The following is a 27952-nucleotide window of genomic DNA, read 5'->3' on the forward strand; positions in this document are numbered from 1 at the left end:
GTCTTCTTGTTCACAGCACCTAAAATGTTCTCTTCTGCTGTTTAATAAAAGCTTTCTACCCCACACAAACCACATGCAAATTAAATACTGTTATTAAGGCTATAAGGCTACATCAACCATTTGGCCTCCCTGGTTTGTTTAAATTTATGACATAACATTAAATCCATACCCTTTGCATAATTTGCAGATCTTAACCTCAAGGTCTGCCTGTTTACTTTTCCAGGAATGAAGCTGTATGTTCTTCAAAGAGGTTAATCTGCAACTTTACCTTGATTATCAAACAATTGGATTTACAGCAGGTTGAGCAAGACAGTGAAGAAACAATGAATGCTAAAGGGGTGGTGGAAGGAGGTCTAGCTGGGGCTCTTGCTGAGCTACCAAAATAGCTGGGTTGTGCTCAAATGCAGATGTTGTTTTGCCATCATTAAAACATCTCACATGCTAAACTATATTCAATTTCTCTGCTGGCATACGTGACATGGTTAAAACAGTACACTTCTGGATATGAAAACCCCAAATGGCCCCACTCCTAAGAGGGAGGACTGTAATTTTTCTTTCACACACAAAAAAAGTTGCAATAACTTTGTCCAGTACAATAAACATAAAAGTGCTTTCAAGCAAACTCTTACTTTGTTTATCACACAAATGTAAAATAAAGAGGACGTGGATCCCAAGGTAACATTTGTTCAAGTCACTCAAGGCTAATCATGTCACATAATTCACTGACCTCCTGCTCTTTCTTCAACATCTCCATGGCTTCCCGGAACTTTCTTTCCTTCTCCTCTGTTTCAGCAATCGTGGCTTGGTTCTGCTCCTCATATGCCATGGCCACAACAGCCAGAATCAGGTTGATCAGGTAAAATGAGCCCAGAAAGATGACCAGCATGAAAAAAAGCATGTAGATCTTCCCAGCAGATCTGAGAGTCTGTACGTGCAAAAGTAAAATTAACAAAGCTTTACCATGTTTTTAAAAAGAAAAAAAAATAAAGAGAGGAAGGGGTTTATTTTAAAATTAGGTTTATAATATAATTGAATTCAGCCTTTGTTAATAGTTCAAACAGAAAGCCTTTGATGAGAAATGACAACCACATACAAGGAAATAATCTCCTCACCAATAAATTTTTATACCTTAATCAAAAATTGTGTGCCTTGCAGTGAATTAATTTATAAAAGAATATTGCTTTCAATGCTTTCCTCTCGCACCAAATATCTCTGCTGGTTTTATTTTAGAATAGATATTAGAGTCAGTTGCAGTGAAAAATTCCCCCACAGTTCAATCTAGTTTTGTCTAGTGTGTAGAAACCATCCAAGTGGGATTCATGTTGGATCCCTTCAGATATCTACAATCCAGATCCTTTTTCAGGGAGAAAAATACATGTTTAGGGTGCAACTCACCCAAATATCATTGAGACATCGGTGTCAGGACGAGAAGAACAAACCTTGGGCTCTGTTGAATGTATCCCCTGGTTCTTCAACAGATGTTTTGGCATAATCAAAATTTAGGGGGACAGCTTATGTGTAACAGATATGTAACAGATATGCCCCATGCTCAGTGAGTTGATACTACTGACAGAAAACACTGTGTGATAGTATAAGGTCAAATAATAAAATGGAGTGATGTTCACCCTTATTTGCCATGACAGGTTATGTCTTCCAGAGCTGTACACGTAGTTCTTTGTCAAGCAAGTGAATACAGCTGTTCAAAGGATCTTCAGTTTCCTTGTTTTACATTTTCCTGAAGTGAAATTGCATAACTGGCTGTATGTGAAGCTGAAATCCCCCAAATCTTCAGCAATGTTTACCTCAGTACCTTCAGAGTAGTTCTGTCAAAGTCATCCCCTGATTTCCATATGATCACCTTCCAGTTTTGGCAGGTTTGAGATGCAGCAGTGGCTTCACGGACAGAGAATGTAATTCAGTACCAAGCTGGCAGATGTAGTTCTTTGGGGTTTGCACACATTTCAGGAAATGCATGCTGAAATGAGCATTTATTCAGGGACCACCTTGCATGTGACTGTGAGCTGAGTCTGGATCTGTTTGTGCCTCTGTCTGTCAGGGGTCCATGATGAAGAGCTTGCAGCAGAGAGAACTGAAATGCATCACATAATTTTGCCATTTTCTGAATTTGTGCTCATCACCACACCTTGCAAAAGCAGATATCCAAGTGAACAAGAACACAGGTGCTTCTCTGGCCTTTTCTTGAGCTGGACTCAAAGATTAACTTGTGTTACACCATCTGCCAAAAAATCCCCAAGTGGTGATGTGGTGATCTTCCTTAAGTGGTGAACTTCATTTAGACTCAGGTGAATTGGGGTCTTTGTCTCAGTGCCACTTTTTCTCAATTTCCCCAAACACCTGGCCTAATGTCTTCAGACATCATCACTCTTAAGAAAATTAGAGTGGAGGACTGATTGTCCTTCTCCAGAACATCTGATTAGCCTTCTCTAGAACATACACAAAGCACAGTTTACCTAATAACCAGCAATTCTTTCTTGTCTTTAATTGTTGTATATACCACTGTAACAAGATGATGCCTTTATTTATATTTTTTAATCTAAAACAGTACTAAAATGACCTCATACCTGTTGGTAAAGACGTTCCCAGTAATCCTGAGTCATAAGACGGAACAAGGAGAGAAAGGCCCAGCCAAAAGTATCAAAGCTTGTGTAACCATGGTCAGGATTTTCCCCAGCCTTCAGACATATATATCCCTCAGGGCACGTGCTGCAAAACATGAAATGCAATCTGTGAGATGCACCTGAGATGGCTCCAACACGGAGAAACTGATTTCCAGGGAAACACATCCAATGCTCTTGGTTAAGAGCACAGGTCATCCATGATAAGCTCCTTCACGGTGTAAAAACACAGGAAAGAGGTGATGTTACTTCACAATATCCAAGGTCTTGTCAACCTTATTTTTTTCTTTGAAAGGATAAACAGGAAAATAAAAATCATAGCAGGAGCTGCAATGACAAATAATCACCTAGCATTTCACAAATTTTTGAATAGACTGGAATTAGGTGCTTATATATGATTTCTCTTGGCACTTATTCCTAATTAAGACTCAAAAACCTGGTGTCTCCTGTTACAGTTGCAGGTAACACTGTGATGGTGAACCTGCTCTTTTGGTTACTCAGTCTGACAGTAGCTAGACACCACCAGCCTGTGCTATTGGAGCACCTTCCTGATTGCTTCCTTTGCCTGACCTCACTCACCCCACAAAAGGATTAAATGTTTAATCTAAGAAACCCAGCCCTTTGTTCCACTCACCGCCACAGTCTGGGGTCATGACATTTTTTCTATTTCTGCCAGGAAACGCTTTCCTTGTGTGTCTTGTAGATTACTGTATTACATGGCATGCAGATAGCACGAATTTCGCTGGCTCTCATTAACCTTTGAGGCTCTTTACAAGTAATTTTCTAGTCCCATATGCCAGAAGAGATAAAAAGTGCTCTCAGTGGTACTGTGTAAGCACTGAACTGCATCATCAAGTGAAACACAAGGTAGAAGAGACCCTGGGTCGAGGTGCCAGCCTCTCTCTCAGAACAGATTAGTCAAAAACCCCCACAGCTCTTGCAGATCAGAATCCACTCTCCAAAAAATAAGGTATGATCCACTAGAATTGAACACATAGAAATATGCAAAGGCTTTCTTCTGCATGTATCCTAGGAAGAGAGTGGGAGATCAAGTGCCCTGGAGCCTTATGGTATTTGGGAATTTTTTGGGTGAGAACTGTCTAATATCTGGAGAAGCATCTCAGCAGAATGTGCAGTTACACCAGCTCTTCCTGTTCTTCTAATCCTTCAGAGAGAGATGAACCTGGTACAATTCCCTGCAAATTCCAGCTGCCACAACTGGGGATGCTTGGGACATGAGGGATTTTGGACATGTCACCAGTCACATCAATTGTATAGCTTTCAGCTTCATTTTCTCCCAGAAAAATATCTTAGAGCTTCTCAATCGCTGCTACTTTTTTACCAAAGCAGAATATTGCCAGAAACTGAAATGCAAAGCAGAAATACAAATAAAGCAAACTATTTTTTTAAATTCCAGAAAAAATAATTGATCCCTGAGAAAGTAGAGTGTTTGTCAGTGTGAAAACCAGTGTTCTTTTTCTTTAAAAACTATAGTTTTTATACAGATATAAAATAAATTTTACAGCAGAGGAATCTCTATTGCATGACAAAATGAGAATATGTTTTTATACAAATCTATGTTGTCTGCCACCACCATTAGACATTCAACAGCACTTTTAGAATCTTAATTTAATATCAGTAGTGAATCACAAATTTTAAAGTAAGTCTGCTTTGAACACTGATAAAAGGAGTGCTGAAGCATTGCAAAATGTGTGCAGATCTTTGTTTACAGTAGTTTTCAGAAAAAGCAATGAAAAATGAACAGCTGATGTTTAGTGAATTAGATGTTGCACACAAGTGGGGGTATAATAAGTGATTCTGTCACCTTGGGTAGAGCCAAGTTAGCTTATACCAGTTGAGAATTCAGATAATAACAATTATATCTCACAAAGAAAGAAAGAGTCACTCCTAATTTTTTCCCTGCGAGTCTAGAAATGCCTCCTTCTAGATCTTTCCTAGATTGACTACCTATTTTTTCCTAATAAAAGCCACACTTCAATAAAAAATACAGTAACATTACTGAGTTAGAAGATAATAAAATGCAGAAATTACATATTCCCCCCCAACCCCCCCAAATATGCAGATGCACACTGAATGTCTCTTGTATACCCAGGTCCTTTTTTGAGGCAGACTTTTTCACTAAACCTCCTCTCTCCCAAAGGCAGCATCTGCTGTCACTCTGCTGCAGAGATGTGAGATTTCTGTGTGATCTGCTGCAGCAAAGAACCTTCATGGACTGTGATGTGCCACTCAGCTGCTCAGGAACTCTGAGAAATGGATTCTCCAGGCTCCTGAGAAGGAAATTCCCTTTGCTGGCTCTAAGACATCGTGTCTACACAAGACACGACCATTTCTGTAAGGCTGATTATTTCTGCCATGAGAAAATGACTTCACTCCCACAGTGGGTATGGTTGGAAACTTCGTGATCATGGCCAGAGGCGCAGAGCCCTTTCCTTCATCTCTCCCTAAAGAGAAATCCCAAGTGGCTCCATTGATCCGGTCTCATTGTTCTTATTTTAACATTATTACTAATGGCTAAAACAACCCAATGCAGCTGAGAGAAACTTTGCTGGTGGTTACTTTAATGGTGGACTTCAGCCTAGGCAGGGCAGTTATTTGGAAATCAGGCTTCTTCTAGAATAAGTTGCCTAAAATCTTAGGCAGAAGAATTTCCATTTTGCCATTAATATAAATTATTGAGAAGGATGAGATTTTCCTCTGAATGTCAGTTAGTAGGGTGAATTTTGTCTTAATCTCTTCACCCTTTTGAACAAAATCTGAGAAAAAGGGGATTTAAGAGCGTTGGGTTGAATTTTCATAGGAATTTTCTGAGCACATATTAGAGGATACAAAGTCATTCAAGTTCACTGCCAATGTTGCTTTCTAGGGAAACTTTTGATGAAGAATTTTTGAGCAAGTGCTCAAAGCATTTTACTTTGCTTGGAAATCTGTAGGACATAGAGATGTAACCCCTCTGACTGTGAAAGTGAGCAGCAGTCTCTCAGAGGAACATTTTCTGTTTATAATACAATTAGTGTTATACACATATAATACATTTTTTCATTTTTCATTCTGTCCTTATGGGTCATTTCCCATTGTCTGACTCCACAGTGAATGGTTTAACCCCAGCTGGCAGCCAAACCCCACAGAGCTGCTCACCCACCCCAGCCCCAGTGGGATGGGGGATAAAATAGGATGAGTAACAATAAGAAATCTTGTGTGCTGAGATACAGACAGCTTAATAGGGCAGAAAAGGAAGAAAATAATAATAATACTAATAATTACAGTAATAAAATAATTGAACTACACAAGTGATGCTCAGTGCAACTGCTCATGGCCAGATTTCCCCCACTGTTCATATACTGAGCACGTGGTGTGGAAAATCCCTCTGGCCAGTTGTGCTCAGCTGCCCTGGCTGTGTCCCCTCCCAGCTCCCTGTGTCCCCCCAGCCTCCTCACTGGCAGAGCATGAGAAGCTGAGAAGTCTTTCACTTAGTAGAAGCATTTCTTAGTAACAACTGAAAACATCAGTGTGCTACCACCATCAAATCCTAAATCCAAAATTCACCACTCTAGCAGCCACAAGGAAGAAAATTAACTCCATTCCAGCTGAAACCTGGAAAACACACTTCTCTAATACTCTTTTCAGCTTTAAGAGCATTCAAACGAGGTGCTGCAGCATGAAAAGCACGATCCCTGCCCCAAAAATGTTGTTAATGTTAGCTTACACCCTTATTATGGCAACCAGACCCTTGAGACAGAATTTCCTACTTGTCAACTCCTCATTCCTACTCACCCTCTTTTGTGGCCAACAGAGAGATAACCCACAGGGTATGGGAACGTGTTAAAAACACTGAGAGGAAAACAAAATGCTGCTTCCCAGAAAAACACTACAGAAATTTAGGTGTAAGGCTCTCACATGAGAATATTATTCTGCAACTGACACCATTTCCTCTGAAGATTTTTTTAAGAGCCTCAAGATTTTACTGAACCTTCCACCATGTATGACATTATGCCTACCCCCTTTGGATTTTTTGCAAACTCTTCAGCTTCTTTTACCTCAGGGAAGCATTTGAGAGGAATGTACTCTCCTCTGATGCACAGGGGTGGGCAACAAAAACAAGCTACATAAATATACCATCCTCCACAGGAATGTCACAGGATGCTGTTCAATTGATCACAATAAAATTAGTGTCATTGATTCAGAAAAGTTAAAAGCAGCAGCCTACCTACCTATCCATCAGGCTGTAATCACCACTGCAAGCTGGCATTGGTACAGGAAATTAAAGGACATAAGAAACAGCTTTGGTTTAAATAACACAGGCTGGGAATGCCAGAGAGCTGTAGCTGAGGGGCATAATTACAAAATGCTCTGTCTCAAGAGTTTAATCTAGGCAAGCCAAGCAAGCTGCTGATCCAGGCTACAGTGGCCAATAGGGTTGAGCAATAAAGGAAGATTTGTAAAACATCCATGGACTGGATTGTAACATCCAGATCCTGAAAATGCAGGGAGGGTTTCCCATGTGCTACCAGGAGTCAACATCAATGACAGCTGTGAGGTGAAGGCTGCACTTTCCTTGGGTTTAGGTTACAAAGGGACACTCTGGCTTGCTCACTACAGAAGCAGTGAAGCACATACCACAGACACAGCAAAAATTAAAAATCCAAACCCCTATTTTGTTAAGAGTCCCTTAGTGTTCCTGCTTAGGTCACACCTTAGGTCTAGGAATGCAGAAATCAAGCTGAACAGTTTGAGGCTGATGTCTTTGGCACATGGCTAATTCCTGGGGAGTGGAAGTCTCCCTGGTGGTTGAAATGGAAACCCCAAGGTGAGGTTTGAAAGCCTGGCAGCCCTTGAAGGACAGACAATGCCCGTGGCCTCCATGGCTGGTTGATGTGCACAGTAGAGTCTTCCTCAACCTCCTCATCCTGCTGAAGTCCACAGACCACAAAAGAGAGGCTTAGATTTCCTTTAGACCACAGACTTGAGTATTTTTCCCTGCACTTTCCATATTTTCTCCTTTCCTGGACTCTGAGAGAAGAGACAGCAGTCAAGTTAGAAGATCATACTGTGGGGAACAAAAATCCTTAGACTAACATTTGTTCTTACCTAAAAAAATGAAACAACCCATTCTAAAACAGGAAAACATTTTAAAAAATGAATGTTGTAAGGGTAACTGAGCATGTAGGAGAAAGGGGCCAAAAGCCAGCGGCACTTCAGCCAAAGCCATTGATGTCAGTGGGTGCTTCATGTGCTTGAAAGTCACAGGTTTTTTTCATTCTCCTGCTCTTTCTTGTTTTGTAATATTAAAGACTAATCATGGTTAGAGTGTCTGACTTACAGCTCCCCACTAATTACCACCTAAAAGCCAAAATCTGACTTGCAGTCCCGTGCTTTGTCTTGAATAGGTCTGACCAGGAGCTCACAGCAGCTCTCACTCCAAGAATCCAAATGGACAGAGAGAACATGAAGGACATTTTTAAAGGCAAGGGAAGGGGTGCCAATTGTCTGAAATGATGGAAGTGCAAGCAAATTAAACTATACACTGCAGGGAAATGGAGGGGGGAAAAAAAAAGCGATCATGACAAAGAAGAGAAGAAATGCTCAGAATAAAGAGCAACATCTACCAAGAGTTGAAACTGGAGGAGAAAAGAGAAGGAGGTGCCCATGAGCACCTGACCCAGGTGCAGCAGCCTGCACGCTGCTGACTCAAATCCAGGAAAAGTTTGAGCCTCCCCCACTGGCTGCTCGCTCAGGAAGATGGAGAAGCTGTGGATTCAGCCCACGAACTGAGAGGGGAACAAATCCCTCTCCTGCAACCTGCCTTCCTCAGGCTCCACACTGCAGCCAGGCAAGCAAGATCTTATTTCCTCTGACTCAATCCAGTGGCCAGACACCGATGCTTCTGTCTAACCCACCAAACAAAATGTAGGGCAATAATTTATCATCATAAACATAACAGTAGATTACTGCCTAATGAAGGCTGTAGACTCTAGTAAGTCTGCTCCTCTCATGTGGCTGATGAGCTTATTACAGCTTTGACTAAGAGGTAATATTACCCCTCCTTAAGAATTGAGTGGATTTGGATTTAATCCCTACTGCTGCTGTTTGACCAGAGACATGATCTTCCAAACACACCACTGATCCCTAGGAATGGGGACTGTTATTATTGTTCCTAAACCTCTATAATTCCTCAAGTCATGCCCATGGTCCCTGTAGCACCTTTGAGGTGTCATACTTGCTTCCTGTTTGTTTAACACACTCAGGCAAGAGGTTTTTTCACCATGAGCAGATCATCCTGATTCTCCTGTCACTGTAGCCAGCTCAGATCAATGGAAAATCTTATGTGATTTACATCAGGAACTAGATAAATTCATTTAAGGTGTACTGCATAACCTGAAGGTTTGAAACAAATGCACTAGTATTGCTTGATAATCTGGGATGTAATTACATTTTTAGCTCTAGTAGTTTAAAAAACACAGTAATTACCAAAATACCCTTGCTTTGGTGACATTTGAAGAGGACACATTTGGAAATTGTGTCCCCTTCCTCACTCAAGCAAACTTTACAGGCTCTCCCACCTGTCAGCCCAGCTGTACCACATCAGGCTGTATTTGGAGAGGGTAGTGCACACAACAATCCCATTAGGCACATGCCAAAGCTCCAGTATCCCATTTCTTGGAATGGACCCATTCTACAGCAAGTTAAACACTGGGAGACCATGACCTGCCTGACAAAGTTGGGTAGTCCTGACACGGCTTGCAACCAGGGCTTTCTCCTGAAAGAGAAAGATTTTCTGAAGATTTTCTCTCTTCTCCAAAAGTTATTTCTTGTTTCTATTGTACTCTGTTCCTCGTAAGCACAAAACAAATTCTTGCCGTACATCAAGGGGGAAAATGCAGTTGGATAAACAAAATTAAAAGTTCTGTCTGATTAAATGAAGAAAAGTCAAAATTCTGTCTGATTAATGATGAAAACTCAATCAGGTGTTGGTGTTGCTCCCCAGGAGTGTCCATGTGCAACACCTGCACCCCACTCATCCAGACTTACACCTCTGAAATGTCAAACCTCCAAGTCAAAAGAGCTCTTCTCACCCTATTTATCCAGCATTCAGCACAATATGGCCTGAACCTATGACTTTCTTATGGAAAAGAATTCATAACAACAGCAATAATAATAACTACACAGATATAAGTTAAGGCAACTTAGAGCTGCAATAGTCCTAATTGCCAGCAGCAGAAAACCAGGGTCAGCTGTGTGCACTTTCCCCTGGTGCAGCTGCCCAGTTTCTGGTGCAGCTGGGGCTGTGTTGCTGGATGCTGTTGGAGATGTTCTGGCACACACCCATTTTTCCAGGCTCCCCCCTGCCAAGTTCTGGGTGAGAGCTGCAGTAGCACTGGTGGAGGCACCCGATAGCAGCTCTCCTCCTCAGCACGGAGCATGTTTCTTCTCTACCCTTCAGGGCTGTGATAAGCCTTTACAAGGGGCTTTAAATCACTGCGTGGAGGATGCATAAAGGCAGAGGAATGTTACTACATCTCAGAGAGATCAAAGCTCTGCATCGCCGCACGTGTAAGGAGCGCGCTGACAGGAGGGTGATGTGGAGAAACTGCCACAAAAACACTGCTTTTGGTGCTCATGGAGATAGGAAAACAGGCATCTGATGCCATTTTACAGGTGGGTATTCATTACCTTAGTAAAATGCCACAACACAGAAGAAAACAAAAGGGTGTTTCTTGGTTTTTTGTTGTTTTGTTTTAGGTTTTTTTTTTCCTGATAATGCCTTAGAAAGAGTTAAGGACTGACACAAAGACTTTGAGGAGCACTACAGCACATGGTCATTCTTTCATCCCTTATATGCAGTGAGCTCAGTGATAGAATTTACCAAACCATCTTGCCTCACAGTGTACATGATTTTAATGTATCCTGTTAAGAAAAATCAAGGTCATAGTAAGAATAAAGGTAGCTAAAGTTTCTATAGCAACAATTACTAGGATGCAGTTGCCAAAGGTGCTTTCTTGTTGCTCCTGAAGTAGATTTACTGGCTGCTTTTTCCTTCCTGTTCGCTAGTCTGTTTTGGTAATATCAGTACAGACATGATGCAAATGTTCTTTCATTGTCAGGATGATTTTGTAGACTATTCCTGCCCATGAGCTGAATACACAGGACATATGATGTGTAAGGGTAAAAAAAAATTAAACAGTCTGATCCAAAGGGGGCAAAAATGACTTAAAACATGTATACTTTTCTGAAAAGCTAGCTCCTTGTTGTAATTGCAAATGAAAAAGTAAAAAAGAAAGAATTAAAGTTTCTCTTCTGTGTCTGTCTGTTTACTTTGTACATTGACAGCATCTTGTCTCCTTCTCCTACTGGACAAATTTCCTTGCTGTTTCTATTGCTCAACCAAACCTTCAGGCAGGAGGGAAAATAAAAACAGCAGCCTAAACACAGCAGACAAACATCTCTGTGAAATTACAGCAGGATGAAAGTGAAAATGCTTTAGAGCTGAAATGTACCTTCCTTTCTCACAGACAGATAATTCCACACTGCTGCAGCCCCCATAAAATCTTTACTGTGTGGAGAAGCAGGGGACTCTGCAGTGCTGGTCACCTCACCAGAGTGAGGGGTTAAATGCCACCAAGAAGGAACAAGCTGGAATTGCGTGGGAGGATTGGATGTGCTCCCCACTGGCAATCTGCTCTGGTGGTGGTGTGCTCCAGCAGGATGCCTCCTTGGATCTGAAGGTGGGCCCAGGAGGGCAGACATATAGGATGTGAGAGAGATAAAAAACAGATATAAAGAAATATATAAGAGAGATATAAAATATATCTATTTTTATAGGAAGTATGTGGTGGTGCCTACTGTTACCTGCTGTTCTGCAGCCTTCACAAATCATGCTCCACTTGATGCCAGGACTAGATTTTACTAAGGAAAGAGCAGTTTCCACCTTCTGCTCCCATCTAAGATCTCTCAAATATTTGACCATTGTACTGGGGCTTTATTGCACCTTCCTTGAGGCTGAAATAAGGTGTTCAACATTGGATAAGATATATACTGGGGATTAAATTGAAAAGCAAATTTATAGAATTTGTAATCCTTTTTTAAAAATCAGACTATCTGAGCTTCCTCCATTTATTTTAAACAAATAAAATAGAAGATGCTGAAATTGCAAAGAGAAACAATTTGTGTATATCCCAGTGCAGCAACATCCAAAAGAACTACTAAATTTAACCTCCAAACGCATCTAAAAACATCAACAACTGCAAATGCACTACTTTAATTTTTTTTTGTTTTGTTTTGTTTTGTTTAGAGAGCCTTAATTTTAGCACTGCTCCCAGTCTGACCAATCTGTGACACACAGAGCAAAGCATTTTTCTATCAGTGTAGTTTTCTGAATGTTCTTGCTGTGAAACACCAAGCAGGTGTCACTTTGAGCCAAAGAATATCTTTGATCACAAACATTTGATTTTCTCTTTTCTCCAAAAGTTACTTCTTGTTTCTATTGTACTCTGTTCCTTGTAAGCACAAAACAAATTCTTGCTGTACATCAAGGGGGAAAATGCAGTCAGATAAACAAAATGAAAAGCAACAAAAAAGTTTTGCTTGATTAAAGGAAGAAAAGTCAGATTTCAGGGTTCAAGAAGGTTTCTGAGGCATCACATGGGAAACCCACAGACAGATTTGCCCTTGTGCACCTAAGAAATTTGCCATCTCTCTGACCTACCACGTCTCCCTGACATACCTCCCTGATTCCTACCATGTCTCTGCAGCATGGTTTTTAAAGTAGATTCTTGAGGTTGCTTGAGCATATCTAGAAATGCAAATAAATGGGTTTTTTCCCTGCCTCTCTGCCAGGTCAAGTACTAGACACACATTTGCTACAGCTGAGTGACATACATCTATTCAAATCCCTTCTGAACTGGAATCAATATTACCTAGATCCATTACCTCCTGCTTTATTGGCAGCTTGGGTGCTTGTTCAGAAAACAGTCATTCCTAGTAATGTAATAAAGCCCCCACCTTGGAGATAATTAGATTGCCTGTGATATAGAATCCACTGATGATCATTCCCCTGCTGATTTTGGCTTGCTACTCCAGCTCAGGTTGCAGTCTCCATCATTACACGCTCTTACATTAGACTACTTGAGTCTCATCACCTAACAATTGCCATAGCAGATTTATTTGGATTTTTTTTTTTAACTCTTCTATAATAACAGCAACCAGACAAACCTCAGAGTGTCATTAACATGCTTTTAAAAATGCACTGAAATGGCTTTTTCAATTACCTCAAGATTTAATATCCTGGCCACAACACAGATACCCCTCACTCTAACAACAAATCCTTCCAGGGGAGAACACATGACACTGCCCTTCCCTGAATTTCCTTTGGGTCCTCAGTGTGTCCCAGAGGCTGATGAATTCAAACTGTGAGCAAAACACATCCCATAAATGCTGTGAACACTCAGACACGGCCTTGCCAGCTCTCTTTCCTTACCACACCTTCCTGATGCCCTGATGGGTTCCCAATCAAAGCATCCTCCCTTGGCATGAATTTCATTACTAATAAATGAGGGAACCACATCCTCATTTATTTACTTCCTCTGACGTCCCTTCCCTTGCTCCTGTGGTGAAACCTCCCCAGAAGGTCCCAAGCATGCAGATTTTGGTTTTCTGTTGACCACTCTTGCTCTTGCCTTCAATCTTTGAGGGGTGAGAGAAAAGAAATCTACTTGTTAGATACATCAGCCTGTAAATTATGCTCTCCCTGTCCCAACAGGTGGGAATACACGACTTTGCACATCCCCTGAGGCCTGAGGATCATTTTTCTAATTATCTTCATGCCTTTAAACGACAGCAGTGGATGACTAGCAGTAACTCTGTACAATGTATAGCAGATGAGACAACACTTACTAATCCTAAGCTAAAAAAACACAGCATAAGTAGGAATATTTATTACCCATTTTTAGGCATTTAAACTCAAGCCTTACCCAGTGGTATTAAATACTTAACTAAAACAGCAAAAGGCTGAAGAAGAAAGAAACAAGGCATAAAGGGAAAGCTGGTTTCCCTTGATGTCACAAACACTGACAGTTTTGATGTATTTATCAAAACAAGCACAAGAACACTCAGTTTGAAGGTGTAATTTTTGTCCTCTTATACTCAAGAACTGCAAGTTCTCCCCTGGCTATTTCAGGCTGTAACTCTCTTGTGGGCATAGTGCCTCCACCAGAGCTTTTCTCCAGTCACGGCTTTTTGCTGACACACTGCAATTTATTAACTTTTACGGGAAGGAAAGAGGGTGGCTTTGCTCATTTGCCTTGCTACAAACTAACTCTTAAATCCACACAGGCTGCCAACATATAAGCACTCCACGGATATTGGATTGATATTTAACTTCCCACCAGTTGAACAATTCCAAAGCAGTAGCAATCAACTCTTTCAGCATAGCCCACGAGCAGCCATGGCTCAGGTCATCAGCGAGAAAAATGAATATTGTTGACACACAAAATATTGTTGCTGTGCAGAGCACTTGTTTTTCCCAATATTGGTTTGCAAAGGCTGAGGTTCTCCAGCACAATGGAGATTGCCAGATCCTGGGATTCCCGGGAAACATCCCAATAGTCTTGGAGTTCTGCCTGAGCCTGGATAAACACAATGTATTACAATCAACAAAGGCCTTAATTAATGGATGCTGACATTGTACCTCCCGAGGAACAAACAAAGGGGAAAGCATGGCCCTCTGCCCAAGGATCTTGGAGTCTAACTACGGATCAGACACAGCAGGCCTGCAGAGGGAAGGCTGACACTGAGCTTTCCCTTTGTCTCATGTCAATACAGATACAGGCAGCAGCAGCAGAAAGCAAAACAACCCTCCCTGGGACCTGAGGGCTTTTCTTGCCTTTTTGTCCACAAGCAAGTTCAGATTGTATCTTCCCTTCATCTTCCTGACTTTTATTTCCTCATTAAATTCTTCCTAAATGAAACTTCTTTTTTTTTCCCCCAGTCTTCCACATTTGGTTCTACCAGCTCAGAACATCTTCCTTCAGAATTAGATCATCTCACCTCCTCCCTTGGCCTAAGACACCCACCTCCCTGGTTCAAATGCTCTCACATATTTGGCTCAGAAGCTCCTCTGTCCACTACTCCAGGATAATTTACACCTCTTCCTACAACTCCTAACAGCCTGCAATCTTTGCCTGGCTGATAATTTCCTCTGACCACAGAAGATCCCATCTCCTTCATTCTGTCTGAACTCTTCCACTTGCATCAAGATCATGAGAAGCTGTCAAATAAAATCACACACTCTGCCAGTCCACTTGGACCCTGGGGATGGGATGCAGGAGGAACCATTGGCATCTATAGATGGCAAGGATATGAATAAATTCCTTTATGCAGAGGATGTTAGTACACCCCTGGGTTGCTTCACTGTCTATACAATGAGAAAATGAAATACATATAATCCATAAGCAAATCAAGTGCAAATGTAGATCACAATTCAACCCTGAGTACCTTCCCACTTCCAAAACATGCTATTTTTGGGACATTTGTTGATTTGTTTACCTTCATTTGCCAAAAGCCAGGAATTCATCATCAATTTAAATCCCTCCAGGTGTTCTGTTTCATTTCCATTAGAATACTCTCCACTCAGCCAAAATTTTACTTAGTTTTCACTATTTTTTACTGAGAAATTCAAATGTATTGAAAACGAACTGTAATAAGGCCCCTAAAGATTTTAAACCTGAGGAAGTGACACATAGAAACTTCTCCTCCCTGCAGTTGAGAAAATTGTATTACTATGCACAATATTGTCATTATCCTCTCTACTATTATGCCTAGACCCAAGGAAGTTGAAATAGCTACTTCATGCTGGTGAAAAGTGGACAGAACTAGAGGAAAATGTAGTAATAATAATAATAATAATAATAATAATAATAATGGCAACAAAACCAGACCAGAATTGAAGATATTTTTAAACTACTTACCCAGCATCAGTGCTGTTGCCACACAGTAACACATCTTCTGTACCGTTTTTAATGAAATAGTTCACTGCAACAGAGATAGAGAAATGGCTTTTTAATAAACACATTCTGGGAATGATAACATTCAAAAATATCATCCACCAACCAGCATATTCAACTGGGACAGCAACTCAGCAACTGAGAGATGAATGGCAGGCTTTTGCTTTGTTTTGCTAATTTTAACTTCTATAAATTGGAAAAATAAATCTATTTTTTTTCAAATCTCTGCGAGCACTTGCTGTTTGTATTCCAAATCTGACCTGTTGAATAAGGTGACAATGGGCTGTGGGCAAGGTCTTTAGGAAATTCTATTTAGCCATGTCTCTCTGTTCAAACCAAGAACATTGTTACTAAATTCTGTAAATGTAATGAAACCAAACCATATGCTAGCCTGTAACTTTTAGTCTCTACACTGATGAGACACATCTTAATTGAAGTTTGTGGCAGAAATTACTGACTCATAGGTTAAAAACGTAACCAGATATAACTCAGAATGTAATAATATTAACAAAGCAGCCCACTCCCTCTGTCTGGTGGATTCTGCTCAGCATGGGAAACACACAGTATAAAGCAAAAGAAACAAAAATGCACCCTGTTAAAGATCAAACAAACAAGGAAGTATTCACTAAGACAAATATTTATCACTGTCATCATCTGTAATGGCAATGGAGAAAGACAGAAACTTCTCAAGGGAGCCTCAGAAATGCAAGCTAAATTTAAGTGCTGTGGATCATTCCCAGGTTGACTATCAATAACGCTTAAGGAAATTAGCATCTCCAGGCTAATGAGAGACTTTGCATACACACTTCTTCTTCTCTCCCCAGCCAACCAAGTCTAACATGCAGAGTAACAGAACAGGAGGCCAATTTCTTCTCAAAAGGATAAGCAAAATCAGTGTTCCAGAGGGAGCATGAAGAAAAGATGTTCTAAGGAACATTTCTAAAACCTGGATGGTGGCAGGGAAGAAGAGATAAAAGCATTGCTTTAGAAACGTAAAAAATGCAAAACAGAGGTGAGCAGGTCACTGAGGAGGGGTAAACAATCTGGTGTGTTTTGTTGCAGCAGAGAGGATGTGATCCCCTCTTGGCCAAGAGATGATAGTGGCAGCCTTGCCTGGTAGGCTTTGTGAGCAGAGGGACCTCTGCAGATGCTGCTCACAAGAGGTTCCCCATTCCAGGCTAACCCTCTGTTGTGAAATGTTTTAAAAATCAAGAGTGACAGCTTATCCAGGCGGGCTATGCAGAGAATGCTCAGTGGCTCAACCGCTGAACAGATGTGCTGTGGCTTTCTCCGTAAGCTGCGAGCAGTGGAAAAGCCCTGCTCTGCTGCATGCCAAGAGGGAATTACTGCCCAGGAGCTTGTGGTTACAGGGGCACGTGATGGTGTTCACAAGTTATCAGAGCACAGATCCTGCTCAGATTGGATGCTTTTCCACTTTGTCTTCCACTTGGTCACATAGGCTTTCTACAGAAACACCTTGTGTGAGTGCAGCACTCGGGACTAGGTATGTTTGAGGATTGGTGGTCAATCACCACAAAACAGGGAAAGATGCTACATATGCATCACCTTTCACCCTCCAGCTCTGCCAGGCAAGGATCTCTGCTTTTCTCAGGACAGGTGTCATCTTATTTGGGATGCACAGAATCAGTGATGCACCAGACCACTTTCTCTCTGAGCTAGATCGTCTTTAAGGTCCTATTCAACACAAACTATTCCATGATTCTATGATTCCAGGTTTGATTGAAATTCTGCAGCACAGTGTTTGTTGAAAACCAAAACAACACCTCCTGGTCTTCCAAATCAGAAGATAAGAACTGAGTCTGAGCATAGGATTAAGGAGGACGAAGTTTCTCTGTGTGCAAACAAGAAATCTGAAATCTTGAGAACAGACAAAATACTGTTGTCTGCTGTTGACTTAAGCATTTACATTTCTAAAACAAGCAGCAAGGCAGGTGCCAAAGAACCCCATGAGATGCAGGCTGAGGAACTGGTGTGTAGGTGCTGCTGGGAGGGCACACCTTCACCATGGGGTCTGTGCAAGGGAGTGCCACAGCCGCTGTGACAAACCTCGGGCGGAGGAAGAAGTGAACTCCCCATTCCCCACTGATAAATGAAAGGGGGATTAGAGCTTTACACCCAAGGAGACAAATTGCTGTATTCTCAAAAATGTGCACAACAATCAATCTTTGCTTCAAAGCTCATTGGTTTGGATTTCAATCAAGCCTGCTGGGCAATCAGAGAGCTGCAAGAAGCAAACAGGCGTCACTCTTGCTTTAAAGAATGAACACCCTTGGTACCATATTGCCCCATGGCCTCAGCTTCCCATCAGTTAACTCTAACGTGGGCAAAGAACTAGGAGCTCCTTTTTCATGCAGAGCAGGATTTTCTCTCTGAGAACTGCTCAAACTGAGCAATGCCACATGAAAACACAGTAATTTTTCATTGCCTTGGAAGACTGCAATTAATTTTTGTTTTGTTTTTCACTGGAAAATATCAGCTTGTGGTAGGGAAAAAAATAGAAAAACAAATATGGAAAATAAAACTGAAAACCTCTATTTTAGGTGCTTACTTTTGAGTTTTTTCTTATTTTTTGAAGTAAAATTAAGGCAAAACAATTATATTTGTAGCACCTGTGTGTGTGTACATAAAGTTTATGTAATGTGCCATTCTTTCCAAAGGTAATGCTAATTTCTTTTTTTTTTTTTTTTTTTACCAGCTTTACTAAAATGTTGGTGTCACAGTCATAGGGCACATGTTGCTTTTTTGGAATTTTTCTACAGGAATTTCCAAAGTAAGGTAACTACCTGGTCATATTGAAAGAAGTAAAAATGGTTTGAATAACAAGGTCTCTTTCAAGTCCATGTTCTGCGTCCTATACTTCTCAAAGCAAATAACAATGGCCATAATTTTAAAGTCACTACATGCAAGTGGGTAAAATCACAAATTTTCCATGTCTATTCTTGCAATATCTTCCTCCCAAAGTCAGTTCCTCATCATTTTGTCTGTTTCGTTCTACACTTTTTCTGATTTCTCATTATCTTTCTGCACTGCTCCCTCCCACACCAGGTGATTCTAACAGAGTTAACCTTCACAATGTCTCCACTTGTCAAATTAACAGGGGGAAAAAAAAGCAAACTTCCTCAAAAAAAAAAAAAATTATTCCAATTAAAAATATGCTCCAGCTTGTGCTTTCCACACCTTTAATAAACAAATGAGCAGAAAAGCCAGTCGGGTGCATAGACTGCAGAGTAGAAACTTTCCTCACTTCTGTGTGAAGGAAAAGAAAATTTTCTCTTTCAGAAAACTGAAAAAGGTTTGGAGTCAGCTTAGAAAACAGAGCTTCTGCCTCCAGTTTCTGCTCCTCCTTTGAAGGCCCTCCTGAATGTTATTTTGACTCATCTTACAACAAATTAATTCCAATTAAAACCACCGCAACAACCCTATATATTATCACACTTGCATAAAGAGCAACATTCAAATATCATTAGTCACTGCCCAGAGAAGAGTCCTCTGGCTGACTTTCTAACAAAAACTTCAGAGAGGTGTTTGTTATCTCAGACTATTTATTGCAGCCACACGGGCACTCACTGCTTGGAGACTTTCTCCCAGCGCTGGGGCTGGCACAGAGCACTGACAGCCACCCAACGTCCCCATTCCAAATTTAAAATGCAGTTCAGAAAGCGCCATCCCCTTACAGTTGTGATATTTGGCATGGAGAGGAAACAGACAACACCCCCTCCTCGCCCTTTCACCCGCTGGCGCAAACGCGCTTTGCCTCCTGGCAATACACGATAATTAAAGCGAATCCTTGCTGCACTTGCTGTGCGCACACTGTGTCGCACACGGCGAAGCCTCTAATAAATGAAATTGAGTTTGAAGATGAAAAACATGCCTCACAAAAGCCATGGAACAGGCTGTCTAGAAGGTGTTATTTAGGGGAGAATGCTTGGGGAAAAAATTGAACTGCCGGTTAGTTCTTCCCAGCTAAAAGGGGTTGTAAATAATTATAATAATCAGTTACTCTCCTGTTGCTCAGCCCCTGACAGGAGATATGTGTCTCCTTTACTGTCCCCTGGCATTTGCTGCTGATGACCCTTCTGCTGAGTTTCAGAGGCTCTTGGGTGCTCTCCTCTCCTTGCTTCCCATCCTCCTTCTTTCTCTAGGAAATCTCTTCCAGCCCAGCTCCCTAATTCCTCCATACCCTGTAACCACACGGAAGGACATTTCCAAAACTTCAGTTCAAAAAGGAACAGGAGGACTTATGGCCAAGATGGTTGGGTGGATAGAGGGAGCAGAGATCAAGGGGACAACTTTATGTACAGCACTGGCAACTGCACGACTTTGTGGTAAATGTTGGAATCTGAGGTATTGATGATTCTGAGATTGTAGAAAGTCTCTGTCTGTCAGCCCCGCTGCCAAAGCAGAAGCCATAATTGGTCTGTGCTGGTTTCAAGGTTGTTTATTCTGTTTATCTCTAACATGTTCTGCTGCCCTGCCCAGCTCTGTCCTGCAGGGCAGCGTGTGGGGCTCTGCCCTCAGTGGGATGTGACAAACATTAAATACCAGAAACTCCCTGGGCTGGATTTACAAGAACGTGCCAATATCTGTCACCTACGTTGGACAGTGTGTCCCCAGCCTGAAACAACAGAAAAATGCCAACCCCACAGTGAAATATGGAGGGCATGAAGAAGGAGAAAAAGCACAAGACACACCCAATTTCCTGCATCTTGTCCCCTTTGGACCCCTTATCTAGAATCCTAAAATTTTACTTTTGCACCCGTGCCACACTTAATTATTACTTATATCAAACACTCAGAGCTTGTAATTCATCCTGTAAGATTGAAAACTCTTTTCCATGGACAGAGATCACAGCCAGTGTCTCTGGGGGCTCTGTCCAGGGGGATTCCTGACCCCTGCCAGGGTCCCAGACCTTCTAGGGCAGCCAGAGGAAAGCCCTGGATTCCCACAGTAAACAAAGAATTTTGTGGAATTCTGGGCATGAGTTGTCCTGAAGGAGACATGGAGGGGCTGGGAGGAGGTTGTAGAAAATCATACAACCAGGTGGTGAGAGGAAAGTGGTCTCCTTCACTTTGAGTCTCTCTGGTAGGCTCCCTGTTAATGCTTCTCCCCATTCTCCAGACAAGTCAGAGAAACAATTTCCCTGCCAGGCTCAGCAGTCGCCTCAGCACAGAAAATGTCTCAAATTTTGACAGTACAGCTTTTTCCCCCTTTGTGAAAAAGCCACTAAAAATATCAATCAAGCCCTCTTGAGCTAGATGGCTCCCGTGCACTAGGAAGAGGCTCTGAAAGCCTCAGAGATCCACAGTACCTGGTTTGTGCTGCTCACATGGTCTGAGGGAACAAAAAGCACATCAGGAGAGGAGGAAAAGCACATCAGGAGCTTTTGGAGGTGTGCACCAGGGGAGAGCAGAGAATTTAGATGCTCTTAAATTGGCTTGAGGACCTTGCCAAGCCCAGGAGCATCCCCAGGAAGACAAGACAGGAGACAATGACTAGCAATAAACACACATGTTGGCTTTTAAACATCTTCAGGTAACCTCCTTCTATGCCTCTGTGCCTCACCAGTCACTCAGACCCCCACTCTTAGGGCTGTAGGGTGCATAGCATGCAACTAAAAGCACATTTAGTACCTCTTGTTTAGACATATGCTCCACATGAATAGGCAGCAAAGTGCTGAAGTGTGCTCTCTGGAAGTTTTGTAGAGGTTTTGTGTTTTGTGGAGCTTTTTCATGTGTTTCGCACAAAAGAATTAAAATCAAAAGCTGCTACAAAGATCAAATGCATTTGTGATTACAGACAGATGATGGAAAAATAGAAAAAAACCCCAACTTCTGCACTTACTGTGATAAAGAAAACAAATAAATTGGATCAAAAAATGGCTGGGAGACAGAAAACACAGGTTAATATGAAAAGTCAGCATGCAGGATCTCTGTAGGCTAACAGAGGGCTGTACCTTCATTTCTTTGTTACATTTATAAGTACAAGGGAACGAGAAGGTGAGCAGAGAGGTAACAACATTTCCTATATACTGTATTTTCCAGGTAAATAAAGTCTGAGGCATGGACTGAATGAGGAACACTAGAGACACCTACTCCAGTAAAAAAAAGGAGTGGAGAAATGAAAAATGGAATATTAAGCTGTCAGAAAGTGAAGTAAAGCAGAGAAGGAGAAAACCTCACCTATTCATAACCATGTCAGCCCTTAAATTTCCTGTATAAATTCAGATAAGAGAGATGGATTCTTATTTTGGTAGGGTTTCTTAGTCAACACTTTTCTGTAATATGAAGCTGTGATCAGAGGAAAGTGTAATATTGGCTTGCAGGAGGGCAAGGATGGAGCAATGTGGACAAGGGGATCAAGTGCAGCCTCAGCCAGTTTGCAGATGACACCAAGCTGGGTGGGAGTGCTGATCTCCTGGAGGGCAGGAAAGGCTTCTCACTCTCTACAACTCCCTGACAGGAGCATGCAGCCAGATCAGGGTCAGTCTTCTCCCAGGGAAAAAGTGATGATAGGACTGGGAGAAATGACCTCAGGTTGCACACCAGGAGGTTTGGATTGGATATTAGGAAATATTTCCTCTTGGGAAGGGCTGTGAGGCCAGGGAGGTGGCGGAGTCACCACCCCTGCAAGTGTTTAAAAATGTGGATGTGACACTTGGGGATGGTTTATTGGTGAACTTGGCAGTGCTGGGGTAATGGTTAGTCTTGATGGTCTCAAGAAAGACCATTTTCAGTGCTTTCAATAGGGTATCTGTCAGACTGGAAAGTATTGAGAAGTAATGAGAATGAGTGGGAAAATTTAGGAAGAGCAGCAATTGAAAAAAATGGGCATCTTTTATCCTAGGAAAAAAGGTGACTATCACAGTAAAAAATAGCATGTATTCTGGAAAAAGAGAACAGGGAGCTTTGTGCTCCTAGTGACAAGAACATGATAACAATGTTTTTTGCCTTAAGAAAATGGAAGGGGGAAAGGAAAAGAAGAATTTTCAAAACTAAAGGAAATATTTTTCACTGTACTGCCCATTTGAACTGCTGAAGTTGCTGCTGCAGGCTGCCCCTGTGGACAAAACAGTCAAAGAAATATTTGTTGCCTGTGTAGATAAGGATATCCTGAGTTACAACAGTCATTGTTAATAGAAAATAAGAAAAATATCTATACTTTAAGCTCTGCTAATCATTTTCGGGAGCTAATGGGACTTTTCAGTGGCACAGAGAGATGCTGCTCTAGGTATGCCAAGGCCAGATTGAGCCTGGGAATTCCCATATTTTATCTCTACTTCACTAGGGGGAGTTCAGCACTGATGGAAATTATCAGGAGAAAATATATCTTTGCTTATCCCTTAAAAGCAGTGATAATAAGAGCAAGCTGCAATGCAAGCTTTTCTCTGCTCACGGTGCACCTGGGCTGAGTGCTCAGAGGTAAAAGCAGAAGATGCTCTTGCCTTTGCAATGCACTTTAACACTGAACCTGGAGCATGGAGCAGTCCATGGACAGACCTTAATGGGCACATAGGAAGTCCTTTTAAATGCACATCACTGTTCAAACCAGGTGGCGTTTTTATTCTGTAGTTTATGAACAATTGGAAGGTGCAGTGAAACTGAAAATGTTTTGTCTGAACTTTCCATTGCAGATTTTTGCTCAAGTAGATATCTCCTTTCTATGAGCAGTGATGAGAACAGAAAGTGTAACTGAGGTAGAAATCCTCCTGATTCACAAAATATTTCAAATATTCACAATATAAAAACATCATATTTCACCACAAAGCTGAAAAAAATCTTATTGGATGGTCAGAAAGAGACTGTATTGGAGTCAGCATTATCAATTCCTGTTTTTCTGATCCTTGCACATCTGATGGGGTTTTCTTTTTCTATTTAGCTTAAACAGTTAAAGTGCACAGGTACAATACCCATGTTAATAACACATCAGAGCATTCAGTTTTGAGCATTGATGAAGCTATTTATCAAAAGACCCACAATACTTGAACAAAGCCACAATATTTACAGTTAGAGTAATGTCAATAGATTCCATGCTAACAAGCACCATCTGAAAGCCCAGAGAGGTTCCTTGTTTTAATCACTGGTTCATTCACAATCATGCATAAAAAAACACCTGTTCCAGTCCCAACTTGATTTATTGCTTCTCTCTTTCCTCCCACCTCCAAAATTATTCATCAAACACTCGCTGTCTTCTATTACCACCTCAGACAACGCCTCAAACACTTCATCTCTCCCCAAACTGGCTACATTTATTATCTAACTTGGACAAAATTCTTTTCTCTACAATTCCCATACAGTATCTGTTCATAGAGCTTCATTTCAGTGGTTCTGGAAACAAAAATTATTCCATCAGGCAGAGATAACAATCAGGCACAGAGCTTAGAGAAGATACCCACAGCTTCATCTACATGCAGATGTACATTTCTATATATTCACAAATCTATGCCTCAGCATCTGTTCCACACAAGCCTTTGATCCCTTCTCAAGTGCCCAAGAGCATGATTTGGATGGGTATCCCCAAAACTTCACATACTCTATACATCTTCCTAAATATGGAACCTGAAGCAGCCCTAAGTCTTCTGGGTCAAATGGAGGTGAAAAAAAAATATTATATTAATCTTGATCTGTATTTTTTCCTTAAAAGTTGTTTTGGTTTTTTCCCCCAGATCACTGTTAACCACACAATTTGACTCCAGAAGAAAAGAAAAATCACTGCCATTAAATGAATGCCAGAAACTTCTCTAGCAGAAAAAAATAACAACCCTGAAATACCTGTTTTAAGCTATAAAAATAGTAGCTGATTCCTCCCACTAAAAGGCTCATAAAGCTTGAACATTCATTTATTTTACTTGCTAATTTTTTTTAATGTCAATTGCTTGGACAAGACTATCTAACAGAAATTACAGGGTTGTTTTCTTTTACCTTAAAAGATTCTAATTTTGAGAGGAAAACATATATAGAACAATTTGAAAACAAGATTCTTTCAGAGTGTCTTAAACAAGATATTTAGTTTAAAGTAAAAGAAAATTCTGGGGTTCGAGACTATTATTCCATAAGTGACATTATATAATTTAATTATAGTTTTAAGGTTCTTCTCTAAAGCATTTTTTTCTTATGCTTTTAGCCCTTACATTAAATGCTGCTCAACAAAAGGACTCAGATTTCTACTTACTGACTAGTCAATAATCCATTTTCATAATGGAATACATAAATGACATTAAAGATTCTAAAATCACAAGCTACTTGAACCAACTATACCCAGTCCATTGGTACTTCTCAAAGCCAGTGACATATCTGACATCCTACAGCTTTTAATCCTTTCCAACTTGCATGTTCATGAAGCTTCACTTCATCAAAAATGTCTTTAATTTAAACACCACAGCCCAAGACAGGCTTTCAAGAATGTTATTTCGAGCTGCTTTCCTAGAAATCTTTACAAGTATTGAAATTAGGTTTATAGTTTTTTAGTCAGCTGGCATTACTAACCTATTAACTCTCCTAATGATAACCACCAGCACAATGACTTTGATATTGATATATTGATCTCATAATTTTCATAATGCTGTGGATGTAAACTATCATTATTTTCAACCTTATTTATTTTTATATACAATCACTGCTGCATATAAAACTCCAGTCTTCTAGGTTTTTTTATTATTAATGTCTAAAAAAAATCCTCCTTGGGCTTATTGATCACAATCTCGTACCAAATCTAGAACTGCGGGAAGGAAAATAATTACCTATCAGTAGTCACCATTTTCCCAGATGAATGATTGTAATTTTACCACTGGCACTTGACATGAAGAATTTTTTAGTCTGATTTTATCTGATGCTCAGCTGTCTCTCATCCCAGAATCCATTTATTCAAAGAGTAGTCACACAGAGGAAACTGGGAGACCTGATGAGTTACTTCTCCCTTAATCTTAATTTTTCCCCTTCTCTAGGTTTGCAGTAGTAAGCATTACTCATTGGAGACAAAGCCAGAATGGAATAATTTTTCTGATAAGTCTTCCTCTTAGAGTTTCCTGTTTAAATTTTGAGCCATTTCAATGGGTAGAAAGAATATAAAAGTTCTCTTGTTCATGTTGAAGAGAGGTGCCCAGCTAAAGGCAGATTTTGGACCTAAATCTCCACTGTGAGTTGAGGAAGACTAAAAATTTGTCTCATCTTACCATGGCTGCTGTGCCCAGTAATTAAGCTGAGACACCAGAAGCACCCACAGTAACTTAGCAGAAGTTTCTTTCACTGAGTTAAGCTTTTAATGACAATGCCTTGACACTTTTCTTCTTGACAATCTAATCAGGAATATTTACTCACATTCTTATAGTTTAGGACCTTTTATTCTAGTATTTAATGAGCATAAATAGGAACCACTATTGAATTTTCCCACTGGATCTCCATGCTTATAATTTTGCCTCTTTCTTCCAAGTTACCTGGCATTCCCTTCAGCTGCAGAAGCCTTTGTAATGATGGCAAGAACAAGCAAAATGTTGGTTGGACAGCAGGAATTCCTCATGGGATTTAGTGTGTGATCATCTCATGGCAGATGGAGGGAAAAACCCAACAATTCTCAACAACGTTAGCAACCTTGCATTGCAAGATTGACAATATTTATAGAAAGAAGACTTTTCTGGAACACACTGGTAGAACAGGAAAGTACCCGTGGGTCTTAAGTATGGAGTTAAGGGAAGGAGTTCCAGAAATCTAGGGTTGTGGTTGTTATTTCCTCAGGGATAAACGAAAAATCAAGAGCTACCACATAACTGTGGTTAAGCCAGTGATGGCACAAAGTTTATAAACTGACTTTTTCCCCTGTATATGAAACCAAAATGAAGGGATTGAGAAGACAGATGAGAAAAAAATTTCCTGCCTGGAGGCTGAAGGCAGATAAGATAAGGAAAGATTACAGAACTTTGTCCAGATATGAAGTTAGTTTTGAATAAAAACGTAGACCTGGAGCTATCCCAGGCCATCCCAGAGACACAACCAAAATGTCCCCTGTAGCAAATGCCCACAGCACAGAGTTATCTCGAACTAAAAAGGGCTTTGAAAGACTCAAAACCAAGTTCTTATCTTCCTTCACACCTCATGAATAAATCTCTCAACTATTTCCTCTGCAACACCAAGCAATTCTTCCCTCTGTTACCCTTTAAAGGGGTTTTACAGATTTCTGTTTTTTTCATTCATGCAAAAAATGGTTATAAAGCACAGGAGGAGGCTGATGCCATTTCAGAGGCTCCCTGCTGCCCTTTAAAATATTAAAATATTCTTAAAGAATCCAAAGCATATTTTTGCTCTTCAAGAAGAGCAGAACTGTCACATCACCCCATTTTAATTCCCTATTTTGGTGTCCTGATGAAGAGAATTAAGAATTTCTCCAATTTAATTTTCAGTGGTTTGCACTCCTTTATTTCTTTACATCACTCTTTTTCTATAACGTATTGTTATGGATCTCGGGCAGTACTTCAGGTTTCTGTTTTCTGGGGTTTTTAGATTAGCATCCCTACTCCAAACTAAATGACTCAGCCACATTGGTTGTAAAATCTCCAAAGAGCTCTTGTAATTGTCTGTGCTCCCTTTGAGTGAACTCTACTATCTCAACATGTTGGCCAATTTTCTTCTCTAGTTCTTCTTCAGAATAAACACTGACATGATTCTGTTTCTTAATATATTCCTCTTTTATCTAATTTGGTCTACCTACACTTTAATCTAACTGTACGTATTGCTTAATTCCCTGCAGTACTTGAAATTCGGACTGTTATTAAATTGTGGTCAGTGCCTCTCCTTTAAACGGTCACTTCATTTCACCATAATACTTACACAAAATGAAATACAAAGCACTATCCCATCTAGTCACAAAACGAGCCAGTCCTTCCATTTCTGAATCACTTTACTGCAATAGGGGAAAATGAAAATCCTACTTAATACTGTTCTCTCTTAACTAATAGCTAAGCCTCCTTCTTCAGCATTTTGAGGAAGGCTTCATTGTTATTCAGAGGTCATTACTTTTTTCTTATAAATCTACTTATATTCTTCTAGGTCTCCAGGGGCCTGCTGCATTGCCTCAACATTTTCATAATTTTAATAATTTCTGTCTGTCCAAAGAGACAACTGTTTGCCATAATGCACCATGTCTTTATTTTCAGATATTACGAAAATACTAATTAATATTATTGTTATTACATTCTAGTAATACCATGTGGTCAAAACTTAATTCACTTTAATCCACTATCTCACCAAGTTGGTTATCTTTGTAATAGGCAAATCTCTAGTGATATAA

At 40.6% G+C, this 27952-nt stretch overlaps 1 protein-coding gene across 1 annotated transcript in view; it reads right to left on the reverse strand.

The window, feature by feature from the left end:
- The window catches only part of SCN5A (sodium voltage-gated channel alpha subunit 5), a 217582-nt gene that overhangs the window by 123401 nt on the left and 66229 nt on the right, over positions 1-27952 (reverse strand). Inside the window, exons 8-10 of the mRNA XM_077789465.1 lie at positions 15620-15683; positions 2583-2724; positions 728-925 (exon numbers count right to left, since the gene is read on the reverse strand). Of these exons, the coding sequence (XP_077645591.1) occupies positions 728-925; positions 2583-2724; positions 15620-15683 (404 nt within the window). The remainder of the gene's footprint in view (positions 1-727; positions 926-2582; positions 2725-15619; positions 15684-27952) is intronic.

This window comes from Lonchura striata, chromosome 1 (genome assembly GCF_046129695.1).
Source record: "Lonchura striata isolate bLonStr1 chromosome 1, bLonStr1.mat, whole genome shotgun sequence".
NCBI lineage: Eukaryota > Metazoa > Chordata > Aves > Passeriformes > Estrildidae > Lonchura > Lonchura striata.